The sequence below is a fragment of the Salvelinus sp. IW2-2015 genome, linkage group LG8 (assembly GCF_002910315.2).
Source record: "Salvelinus sp. IW2-2015 linkage group LG8, ASM291031v2, whole genome shotgun sequence".
Lineage (NCBI taxonomy): Eukaryota > Metazoa > Chordata > Actinopteri > Salmoniformes > Salmonidae > Salvelinus > Salvelinus sp. IW2-2015.
In genome coordinates this window covers 34,625,075-34,637,819 of record NC_036848.1, presented here as the reverse complement: position 1 = coordinate 34,637,819, position 12,745 = coordinate 34,625,075, and the positions used below count along the sequence as shown (strand labels likewise).

The window sequence follows — 12,745 nt, the reverse complement described above, 5'->3', positions numbered from 1 at the left end:
GACGAGGAGGAGGAATCTGAACGTGGTTTGCTAGAAGAGTCCGATGTTTCAGCCTATGTAAAGGTGCCTATTGTGTTTCAGATTTGCGAAATTGATATCTTAAACCTAATGCAAAGGCATTTTAGAAGCATTGCCTCTGTAGCTAATACCGTGCACTCGTTCATTCTTCATCGCGCAGGCTTCTAAAGTCCCGACTCAATTTAATGCCAAGATGTGAATACTTATTTTTGATTATACTTTTGTAATGCTTTTTGTGGCGTGTATCATAATTACAGTTACAGTCTATCAGGTTGCGTGATCCTCGTAATGTTACGTGGAAAATACAACTAATGGGACGCAGAATTAAATTTATATCACACTCGCACAAATGCGACCAGTTCTTTTTCGTATTTGCATTACATTTCTTTCACTAGCAAATGCGAGTGAACTGCTGCCACTTTAGAGCCCACTGACTGTCCATCTTATGTTCGCTAACGTTAGCTTAAAACAACCTTACCACATCACACGGAGTCGAAAATGGATTTGTCCATGTGTTTACGTATAGCTGACAGTCTGCAAACTCAGCATCACAACAAACAGGAGGGGCAGACACCGGGCAGCTACGTTGAATAATGATGTATTAATCTCCATGTCCGTTGACAAACTCCGTACATGTCGGTGTGTTGCAGCTCGAGAATCGGGATGTTTTTATACAAAAATAATCGGGGCCAATTCATTTCTGTGTACTTCTAACTCGGATCTCATACCTGCATACATGGACAGAGAATTGCGTAGTCGGTATGCAAAATGCGTGCATGTTGGCAGGTCTGCATGTGGAATCATGTAGTAACCAATAAAAATGTTAAATCAAAATATATTTTAGATTTGAGGTTCTTCAAATAGCCATGCTTTGCCTTGATGACAGCTTTGCACACTCTTGGCATTCTCTCAACCAGCTTCACCTGGTATGATTTTCCAACAGTCTTGAAGGAGTTCCCACATATGCTAAGTACTTGTTGGCTGCTTTTCCTTCCCTCTACAGTCCGACACATCCCAAACCATCTCAATTTGGTTTAGGCAGGGGGGTTGTGGAGGCCAGGTCATCTGATGCAGCACACCATTACTCACCTTCTTGGTAAAATAACCCTTACACAGCCTGGAGGTGCGTTGGGTCATTGTCCTGTTGAAAAACATATGATAGTCCCACTAAGCCCAAACCAGATGGGATGGCATATCACTGCAGAATGCTGTGGTAGCCATTAAGTGTGCCTTGAATTCTACATAAATTACAGACAGTGTTACCAGCAATGTCCCACACCATAACACCTCCTCCTCCATGCTTTACGGTGGGAAATACAAATGCGGAGATCTGTTAACCAACATCATGTCTCACAAAGACATGTCTCACAGCTGAGTAGAACAGGGTTAACAGGTCCTGAGGGGAATCCAAGGTAGTGGTGATGAGTAAAATCCAGAGTAAGGTAGTTGGGTGGTGAGATGTGGAACAGGAGACAGAGCGGCAACTGCAATGAGAGGACAAACAGTGTCAGGCAGGGAAACAGGCACAGCAGAGTAACAGGATCTTGAATCATCATAAATGGTTAGAATCATGAACTGACTGAGCAGAGATTACGATCTGGCAGAGTGGATGTGGCATGACTGAGTATTTGTAGAGGTCTTGATTATGGAACGAGTTGCAGCTGGTAGGGATCTGCTGTGACTCCAGCACACCTGTCTCCAATCACACAATCACACAGAGAGGGAGAGAGTGTACAGGGGAAGTAACTGCAGGTCAAGAAGACACTGGATGAACACCAGAGGGCGTAGCAGGAGCAGATGTGACAGACATGGCGGTTGGAACCAAAAATCTCCAATTTAGACTCCAGACCAAAGAACACATTTCCACCGGTCTAATGTCCACTGCTCGTATTTCTTGGCCCAAGCAAGTCTCTTCTTATTATTGGTGTCCTTTAGTAGTGGTTTCTTTGTAGCAATCGACCATGAAGGCCTGATTCACACAGCCTCCTCTGATCAGTTGATGTTGACATGTGTCTGTTTCTTGAACTCTGTGAAGCATTTATTTGTGCCGCAATTTCTGAGGCTGGTAACTTTAATGAACCTCTCCTCTGCAGCAGAGGTAACTCTGGGTCTTCCATTCCTGTAGCGGTCCTCATGAGAGCCAGTTTCATCATAGAGCTTGATGTTTTTTGTGACTGCACTTGAAGAAACTTTCAACGTTCTTGAAATTTTCCGTATTGACTGACCTTCATGTCTTAAAGTAATGATGGACTGTCGTTTCTCTTTGCTTATTTGAGCTGTTCTTGTCATAATATGGACTCACAAAACAACTGAATGGCGGAAACGCAATAAGAAGGAAGAAATTCCACAAATTTACTTTTAAGGCACACGTGTTAATTGAAATGCATTCCAGGTGACTACCTCAAGCTGGTTGAGAGAATGCCATGAGTGTGCAAAGCTGTCATCAGGGCAAAGGGTGGCTATTTGAAGAATCTCAAATATAAAATATATTTGTTTAACACTGTCCATATGTGTTATTTCCTAGTTTTGATGTCTTCACTATTATTCTACAATGTAGAAAATAGTAAAAATAAACAAAAACCCTTGAATGAGTAGGTGTCCTAAAACTTTTGACCGGTAGTGTAATACATTTGCAAAAAACTTGTCATTATGGGGTATTGTGTGTAGATTATTTAACACATTTTAGAATAAGGCTGTAACGTAACAAAATGTGTGAAAAAGTCAAGGGGTCTGAATACTTTCTGAAGGCACTGTATGTACATATAGGTAGGGATGTCAATTGTGTTAAGATTCTATTTGTATGGCGGCAACTCAACAAGCTGTTTGATATTTGGTGAGCGTGCTGCACAAATTGTGGCTCTCTGGTGTAGTATTTTGAATGATTTTATTGATGCCTGTTCAGACGGGAGTATTAACATTAGCATCACCTCCAGCACCCCTACTTTGCGCAGCTATGGGCGAAACTGTGCAGGGAAGCCATTTTGCATAGCTAATTGCTCAGGTACAGTAGAAATAAGGCTTAAATGCCATGATACCCAGCCTCCTGCCTTCACATAGAAAGCAGCCAATGAGAAGACAGAGTCAGATGAGTGGTTACGCCCCATTAAGAGAGCAGTGGTAATAACTTTATTGCAAAAATACAGGATCCCTCTTTCCCTCGTTCGCCAAGCAATGATACCCAGTACCAACACACACAAACACCCTACACGCACACAAACACATACAACTCGCTCTCTAAAAACGACTCCTAGCCCTCTTTCATCCTCACATCATCTCTATTTCACACACATACAGTACATAATTTTATCTCCTCTCTACGTACTTTCTTTCGATCATCGTCGCTCTCTTTCTTCCACTCTCTCTTTGCATTGAATGTCCATTGACTGTTCCTAGCATAGTATACAGCCCTCAAACTCAACTCTGTACCCCGAAGCCAGTTCCACTGTGTTCTTTTCATTGTTCCCCTCTAATCAGAGACTGATTTAGACCTGGGACACCAGGGGTGTGCAGTTCATTATCAGTTAGAACAGAAAACCAGCAGGCTCCGGACCTCGTAGGGTAAGAGTTGAATACCCCTGGTATACATTATCCCTTTTTACTACATAGTGAACCACTTCAGTACTATGTATGTATATGGTGCGAATGGGAATCACACCCTATTCCCTATGTAGGGCTCTGGCCAAAAGTAGTGTGTAGTACATAGGGAGACGGGTGCCATTTGGGATCGAGCCTATGACTTAGTACAGAGTTCAACAGCAGCATTTAATCACGTATCTTCTTGACTTAAATTCGTAAATAAAGCGTCCGTTCGTGGGCGTGTCCACTTCCTGCTTCCTATCTGTCAGGTCAGAGGTCAAGGGTCAGGAGGGAAGGTTGATTTGCATAGCAGACTCATGCGCTACAGTTGGCTACATTCTCCAACATCCACAACACAAACAACAGCAACAAAATAATCAAATTAATAAATACATTTTTTTTGTAAATCACAATGTTAAAGACAGACAGAGAGCTGTCTCTTTGTCTAAGTGCCAACCTTTGGTTTAGATACAACAATCATTTATCAGTTCTGTCTAGATCTCGTTCTGCACTGGCCATTGGTCTCCAAATAGGGATTAGTTATAATGTATTAAATGTATGTACTTATTATGTATATACATACATATTATATGTACATATGTTATAACATGTTCAGCAGGTTAAATCATATCATAACATTTTCAAGACATGTCAGTGTTATTCAGTTAGGGGTAAGTCAGAGAAATAACCCTGTTATAACTGGAGGATGAGAGACAGTGCCATGATAAAAATATATCATGGCATGGCCTTAAAATATATCTCTAATACCTACAGTACATATATTTATATGAAGTATATTTATAATATAGTGTTTCACCATTCATATCTGAGTAACATCAGGGTCAGAACTGAACGGAAAGGTCCAGAAGAAGATAGAGAATCTCAGTAACCAAGAACCAATCATGTTAACCTGAGGCCTCAAATAAATTAGATTACATTTACCCTTCATCAAGTACACTTCAGCAAGTACCCTTCAGCAAACACACTTCCCTTACCCTCGCTCTATCAAAGCTCTCCCTCTCTCACGTTACATCAGGTGTGCAAAAGTTTGTTCCATTTAGCTACCGTTATCTGTAAAAAATAAATAAATAAAGGAAAAAGCAAGGTAGTTTCTCCCGATAGAAATGGGAGAGCAGCGTTAGCCGTTACAACGGTCAGTCAGGTGACCTCCAGCTGAACACTTGTGAAGGTCACTCAATCCAGGACCAGGAGTCACCACTAAAGTTATCAATATCTTCATTATTATCATTATTAGTATGAACATTCCATAAGGTCTTAATAACATACAGGTTTCATATATCGTTTTTCTGTACATGACTTTAGTTATTATTAGAGTTCAGTCTATACGGAGCTATGTAGGCACGTATGCACTAGTCCTGGGGTTCCCTTGGAAACAACATATCCAGGTGTGCTGTGCTGTCATCAGACAGGAAATGCCCATAAAGAAAAAGGAATAAGCCGTGGCTTATCGGTAACCCCCCCCCCCCCTGTGGATCTTTCAGTCACCTAAAGGTTCCAGAGCCCCTCTGATTGGGGCAGATAAAGCAGGGAGATCATAGGCTAACCCAGGCTAGCTAATCTACTCCCTCCTTTATAGACCCAAAGAGGGGAAGGCTAGCAGGATAATGTTCAGAGTCAGACTATATTAGGAGGCTAACAGGCTAGCAGGTCGCAAGCTAGCTAGCTAGAAGTGTAATTAGGTGAGTTTGTTGTTTTGGGTTTCAGAGTAATTCCTGCTGAGGGGGACTAAGAATGACTGCATAGACTGAATAGTTGAAGAAGGGCGGAGGGTGCGAGATGGGGGTAGAGGGAGGTTAGTAGACCACTGAGGGAAGGACGTGGGGAGAGGTGTGTGTTTGGGGTTGGGGGGGGTCCTAGACCAACCCCCTATCATGGCAATGGGTGAGGTGCAGGGCAGCTTTGGAAGATGCCTGTAGCGGTGTGGAGAGTTAGGACCCCGGGTGTCTGCCCTGGGAGCTGCCTTTAGCGGTGTCGAGGGTAAGGACCTGCAAATAGCTGTCCTGGGAGGTGCCTGTAGCGGTGTGGAGAGTTAGGACCCCGGTGTCTGCACTGGGAGGTGCCTGTAGCGGTGTCGAGGGTAAGGACCTGCAAATAGCTGTCCTGGGAGGTGCCTGTAAGCGGTGTGGAGAGTTAGGACCCCGGATGTCTGCCCTGGGAGCTGCCTTTAGCGGTGTCGAGGGTAAGGACCTGCAAATAGCTGTCCTGGGAGGTGCCTTTAGCGGTGTCAAGGGTAAGGACCTGCAAATAGCTGTCCTGGGAGGTGCCTTTAGCGGTGTCGAGGGTAAGGACCTGCAAATAGCTGTCCTGGGAGGTGCCTTTAGTGGTGTCGAGGGTAAGGACCTGCAAATAGCTGTCCTGGGAGGTGCCTTTAGTGGTGTGGAGTATTAGGACTCCAAAGAGCTGCTCTGGGAGGTCCCTGTAGCTGTGTGGAGGGTAAGGACCCCATAGAGCTGCCCTGGGAGGTGCCTGTAGAACTGTGGAGGGTTAGGACCCTAGAAGGCTGCCCTGGGAGGTCCCCGTAGCGGTGTGGAGGGTAAGGACCCTAGAGGTCCAATGTGGGATGTGCTTGTAGCGGTGTTGCGTGTTAGGACCCCGGAGAGCTGCCCTACGAGTTTCCTGTAGCGGTGTGGAGAGTAAGGACCCCAGCGAGCTGCCCCCGGAGGTGCCTGTTGCGTAGATGCATAAGGAGGCACGTCAGTGGTCTGAAGACCACTGTCTTAAGTGGTCTGAAGTCAGCTTCACCCCCGTCAGACACCAGAAACTCCCCGCGCCATTGGGCATCTCCTGCAGGGGGAGGGACAAAACAGTGACGGACAGGCCCCAGAGGTGAAGGGTAAGGGGTCATGAAAGGACTGGGTGAAGATAATTATGATAATGATTATGAAGACGAAGATAATGAAGTTGAAGATGACGATGACTAAGATGAAGATGGTGAAGATACATATTATGATGAAGATGGTGATGACGAAGGTGATGATGGTGTAACAATACAGGGTCTCAGAGGAGATTAGGTAAGTAAGCAGAGGCACTGACATCTGTCTGCTTCACCTTCAGAAGGAGAGAGAGAGACGGGGGATAGAGAGAGAGAGAGAGAGAGAGAGAGAGAGAGAGAGAGAGAGAGAGAGAACAGCAGTGTGATGGTATTGCAGATGAGAATTGGAGGTGAAAACAGCGATGCAGCTCTACAACATGACCACTGGAGTGCAGCAGTGCGTGTGTGTCAGTGGAGGCTGCTGAGGGGAGGACGGCTCATAATAATGGCTGGAACGGGGGAGCAAATGGAAACCATGTGTTTGATGTATTTGATACCATTCCACTAATTCCGCTCCAGCCATTACCACGAGCCCGTCCTCCCCAATTAAGGTGCCACCAACCTCCGGTGGTGTTTGCGTATGATAAACTCACAAAGCTGCGTGCAGCGGTGAGACGGTGGCGACGCGGGTTGACGACTGTGCCGCTCAGACTGCGGACCATTGTGCTGCTGCTGTCAGTCTGGTACACACTCCCCTCCATGTTGGTGTTGGGAGTGAAGGAGCGGGCTGGCCCTCTTACCCCACACTGCAGCCTCCCGGCCGGGCTGCCACCTGGTCGCACGCAGGAGAAAAGAGGTCAGGGACTATATACACACATAGCTTCATACACACACTAGACACACAGCTACTGTACATACACACACTTTAAACATAAACACACATACACACAACTACAATATCTACAGTACGTACCTCTACTTCCTGCCTGGAGACTGGCCCGGTACAGGAAGTCCAGCTCTGATAACTCTGCCTCCTCAGGGTCACAGGGTTCATGCTGTGCAGGTGCAGGCTGGGAGTTGTATTTTCTGTGGGAGAGGTGTGCCTTAATGGGGAGGCAGCGATCTGGAGGTGTGTCATATGGCGTAACCACGGCATCTGGGCGGTCCAAGCTCCAGGAGGACCAATGACTTGTGATGGTGTTGAAGGTGGAAACTTGATTGGGCCAATCAGAAGAGGCGGTGGGCGGGGAGGGATGGGGCTGACTGCGGGATGAGGGGGGGGTGGGCAGAGGGTCAGACTGTTTGTGTGGGGGCTCAGGGTCTGTATACATGTGTGGGGAGTCAGTGTTTGAATGTGGGGGTGGGGGTCGTGTGTGTTGGGGGTCAGAGGGTGAATGTGTGTGTAAGGGGGTCGTGTGTGTGTCGGATATATCCCAGAGTCTGAGAGGTAAAGAGGGAAGAGAGATGGCCAGGTGTCTGCCTAGAGGTCTCACACACACACCCCCAACCTGTAACAACTCCTCCAGCCTCACCCCCTGTCTTTCCTCACCCCTCCTCAACCGCTCCCCCTCCTCAACTTTCCTCAGTCCCTGTCCCCCCACCTCACTCATCCCCACATCCTCCTCCCTCCTGACCCGTTCTCTCCCCTCTCCCCCGCTAAAAAGGCTGTCTCTCCCCTCCTCAACCTGTGCTGCGGAGTTGTCGGTGGGAGGGGGTTGGAGGGATGAGTGGAGAGGGGTGAGGATGGGGGAGGGTCTGTAGGAGAGAGAGGGCTGGCCAGGGCCCAGGGCTGCATCCTGGTAGGCTGGCCGTACCTCTTCCCCCTCCTGATTGGGCGTCAGCAGTACTTGGAGCGGGCCAGGCTGTTCACTGATTGGGCGACAGGAGAGAAAGGGCGGGTCAGAGATGCTCAGCAGCCATTCACAATCAGAGTAAATAAAGGATGAAACAAAAACACTCTTCAAATGGAATGTGTTGAAACAAACGCATCTTATGTCAGTCTCATGACTGTAATGTAGGATTCATAAAGCTATAAGGCACTTAATCATCAAGACACCAGTCAGCAAGCACACACACAAAATCCACCACCACCCACATTAACTCTCTACATCTCCGCTGGCTCAGTAATTACCCAGCAGCCTTTGCAGCAGTCACCCATTAATCACAGCTCAACGTTGATCAATAGAAGAGGAGAGGAAAAAATTATAATAAGGGAATAAAGAATAAATGAGAGAGCAGTTAAGAACAAGAAAGAGGAGGAGAGGAAGAGGGGAAAAAATAACCAGATATAGGAGGGGAGGAAGAGAGGACTGAAGAATGAGAAGAAAGCACTAGTCTCCTCTCCTCATCTTCCCCTACTGGCTACATATACAGTATACCTCCCATCCAACACAGCACCAGCCCCTCACGAACAGACAGACAGGCAGAAAGGCAGACAGACCTACAGCCCACTCCTAGACAGGTCTGGACTAGATATCTCACCATCAACACAACAAGTACCAGTACAAACCAGTAAAGACCAACATTGACCAACACAGACAAATACAGACCAGTACAGACCAATTATCTCAGAGCAGAAACACTTTCCACTGCACTACACACAGAGGAGTTAGGGGTGATTTTTGGACAGGCAGAGCTGGGACACACACAGAAGGGTCCTGGGGTGGGTTTTGGGGACACACAGGGGACAGTTATGGTACCTGCGATGCCCCTGTGGACGGGCGCTTCTTCTCTCCTGCTCCATATCCTGATCCTGTGTGATTGGTTCCCAAGTGCTCCTCATGCACGCAGCTACAGCCAATCCACTATGAGCATTAGCCTCATGCAAGGGGCTGAGCACAGCTGAGAATGTTAACGAGAGAGCAGGAGGACAGAGAGAGAGAGAGATGGTAAGAGCGAGAGATGGAGAGAGATAGAACAGAGAGAGAGAGAGAGAGAGAGATGGAAAGAGTGAGAGATGAAAAGAGAGAGAGAAGAGAGAGTTGGAAATGGAAATGAGAAAGAGAGTTGGAAATAAATAAAGAGAAGGGAAAGAGGGATGGAGGAAAGAGAGGCAGAAAAAAGAGAAGCAGAGTAGAGGAGTGGTTATGAGGGGGCCAGCATGCAAACAGCTCCTTTATGCGTGTGTGTGTGTGCGCGCGTGTGTGTGTGCGCGTGTGTGTGCGTGCATGTCGGTTAGTCAATGACAGAGAGATGAGGGTTTTCAAGAGAGAGAGAGAGCAGAGCTGGGGTCGTGAGATCAGGGGAAGACGCTAGGCCTTCAGAACAGATCTAGTATCAGCTCGTGCAGCGTTTAACCCTAGTGAACGTGCCCACTGCTGTCTGTGTTGTTAGTGGGTTAGGAGAAGATGCAGAGAGACACAGCAGGAGAGCAACCATCAAATCTGGGGTACGTTCAGAGACGACAAGCAGGTTCCCAATGAGTCGCATCAATGTTGACTTGTACTGTGCAAGAAGTGCACTGTGGTTCCTCTCCTGTTGTTAGCTGTGATGTGTTACATGGAACCAGGCAGATTGAGGTTGTTAGTATTAGCTTAAAGCACTGACGTCATTATGCAACGCTAAAACCATTGAGTCGCATTAGAAATAATGCCACCGATTTACCCGAAGGTTATGTGTGTGTGTGTGTTGAAGAAGGTGAACGACAGACAACCAGACACACAGGGACACACGCCCCTACTGATTCAACGGACCAATTAAAACCACCCAGTGATGGTGTGTCAGTGCTGGGCCAAAACAAAAGCCTGCACCCACCAGGGAGTCGAGAACACTCGTCTATACGCCGTTATAGCATCACACACACACACACACACACACACACACACACACACACACACTCACAGGCGCGCACACAGACAGTAGGTAACCATAAACACACCCAAAATGAGCCACTACACAAAAGTATCTTCTCTCGTGTCCTGACAAGACAAAAGGACGGGACGGACAGACAGCCACCAAAGGAGGAAGGTGTAAGGAACAGACAGTCGCGGTGACGTACGCCCCTCCCTGCCCTCACCCTGGTGTTGCAGCTGGTCTAAGTCCATGTATTTGGAGGGTCTGGGGTTGAATCCCACCGCAGCTTCTCTCTCCGCCTCTTTCCTCCTCTGCTGCTCCTGCTGCCTCGCTCTCCTCACTACCTCCTCCTGAAGCTCATCCAGCTCGCTACGGCCAGCGCCTGCACACACACACACACATACACACCGTATGCAAGCGCACACACGTACACACAAGCACACGCACGAGGAGGTGGGAGAAACAAACTTTAGAACCTGAATACTGTACAAACACACACACGCTACCCATTTGACACCGTTACATATCACACGCACATATATACACACACACCCAGGTTGCTGTTGCTGCCCCAGCTAGGTGCTGGCAGCTCCTGCAGGATGGCACTGGTGCTCTTGGACTTGGGCACCGAGCGCCACGACGGACCAGACATCAACACACGCTTCTGACCTACCTCCCTGAGAGAGAGGGAGGGGGAAAGAGAGAGAGAGAAACTCTGTGAGACTGCAACAAGGACAAAACGTATTGCGCTGCCATGGTGTGTGTGTGGTGGCTGTGTGTGTGTGTGTGTGTGTGTGTGTGTGTGTGTGTGTGTGTGTGTGTGTGTGTGTGTTGAGTGTGTGTGTGTGTGTGTGTGTTGTGTGTGTGTGTGTGTGTGTGTGGTGTGTGTTGTGTGGTGTAGTAATACTGTCAGGGCTGCTCGGTTTCCTCCCTCGCTGCTCTCGTACCCACTCTCCATCCTCTGGATCAGACAGGGCTGAAGCTCCACCCTCTCAACGGGGGGAGGAGGAGGGGGGCAACACCCTAAGCCAGTATTGCCAGTAGCAACCACGCATCCCTGCCACCCACCCCCAGTGTGTCCCCCAAGCCCAGCTAACACACCAGGCCCACCTCTCCTGCCCCTGCAGATGCCGCGTGTTAGTTGGACAGTGTTGAATGGAGCTTTGGGAGGTAGACGGGGCCCGGGCAGGGTGCTTGTAGCCCCAGCGGCAGAGCCTCTCTGGCGGTGAAGATGGCTGTCGATTCAAGAGGTTTAGGCCTCCCTCCGTGGCCTCCAGCTGGCCGGTCTAAACATCCGACCACCAGCAAGAACTGGGAGATCAAACATTTAGCAGGTACACTGTAAAAGAGTTAACTTACCTGTAACAACTCAGGAGAACAAACTTTACAAGCAAAACTTGTTTATATAAGCCTTGCTACTCGTGTAACGATTCACAGGCTTGGACATGAAATAAAGGCATAGTAACGAGTGCATTTTCCCGGTACAATATTAACAGACGTCTTGACTTTTTCCACAATTTGTACCGTTACATAATATACAACCTTATTCTAAAATGATTAAAATGTTTTTTCCCTCTGATATGAATCTAAAGAAGACACAATACGCCAATAATGCGATATAAGCAAAAAAACTTTATAAACATTTTTGCAAATGTGTTAAAAATCAAAACTGGAAACTATCACATATTTTTAATCAAATCGATATTATCTCAGACCCTTTACTCAGTACTTTGTTGAAGTAAGTCAATCTTGGTGTATCATCAGACCAGAGCAATCTTGTTGCTCATGGTTGAGAGTTTCTATGATGCCTATTGGCAAACCCAGCAGGCTGTCAGTGCCTGCTTAACTGGAAGGGAGTGGATTGCTTCCGTCTGGCCACTCTAAAATCCATAAAGGCCTGTGTGTGGCAGTGCTGCAGAGATGGTTGTCCTTGACTGGAAGGTTCTCCTTCATCCACAGAGGAATTCTCTCAATCTCTGGTCATTAGAGAGTCGACCATCAGGTTCTTGGTCATTCCCTGAAAGCAAGGCCCTTTTACCACCAGATTGCTCAGTTTTCTGCTTTGTCATTCTATGAGTATTGTGTGTAGATTGGCTGAGTAATTTGTATATGTATTTATAATCCTTTTCAAAGAATAAGGCGTACGTAAACAAATATGTGGGAAGAATTCAAGGGTTCTTGAATACATTCAAAAGGCACTGTTATAATTCAGTATAAATGTGTGGTTTCTGTTCAGCAGCACGCCACTAGGACTTGGACGTTACGTCTAATCTAGTGCTCTCATCCCAAGTGAGGCCCCACGGCCCTGCCCTCAGAACCGCAGCACAAAGACCCACACCTATACACCCGACGGAAGAGGAAGAGGAAATGGGACGGGGCAGAAAGAGGAGAGACGAGGAAGTACTGGATATGGAACGGTAGAGGAGGGGGGTGGCTGGGAGAGAGGAGGAGGAGGAGAAGAAGGTGGGCGAGGAAGCGGCAATGACGACGGATGGGACGACGAGAGGAGAGGAGGAACACCAGCTGTCTCTTTATAGTCCCCCTGCTTGCAGGGTTAATAGCTTAGATGAGGCGAGGGGGGGCGGG

General features: G+C 47.5%; 1 protein-coding gene across 1 annotated transcript in view; it reads right to left on the bottom strand.

Moving 5' to 3' along the window:
• Positions 1 to 3,106: 3,106 nt before the first annotated feature.
• LOC111968230 (ubiquitin carboxyl-terminal hydrolase 54-like) overlaps positions 3,107 to 12,745 on the bottom strand; it is a 31,125-nt gene continuing 21,486 nt past the window's right edge. The window contains 8 exon segments of the mRNA XM_070445029.1: positions 3,107 to 6,399; positions 7,021 to 7,199; positions 7,341 to 8,236; positions 9,067 to 9,208; positions 10,383 to 10,541; positions 10,712 to 10,836; positions 11,270 to 11,445; positions 12,424 to 12,497. Coding sequence (XP_070301130.1) covers positions 6,310 to 6,399; positions 7,021 to 7,199; positions 7,341 to 8,236; positions 9,067 to 9,208; positions 10,383 to 10,541; positions 10,712 to 10,836; positions 11,270 to 11,445; positions 12,424 to 12,497 — 1,841 coding nt within the window. The 3' untranslated portion in view covers positions 3,107 to 6,309.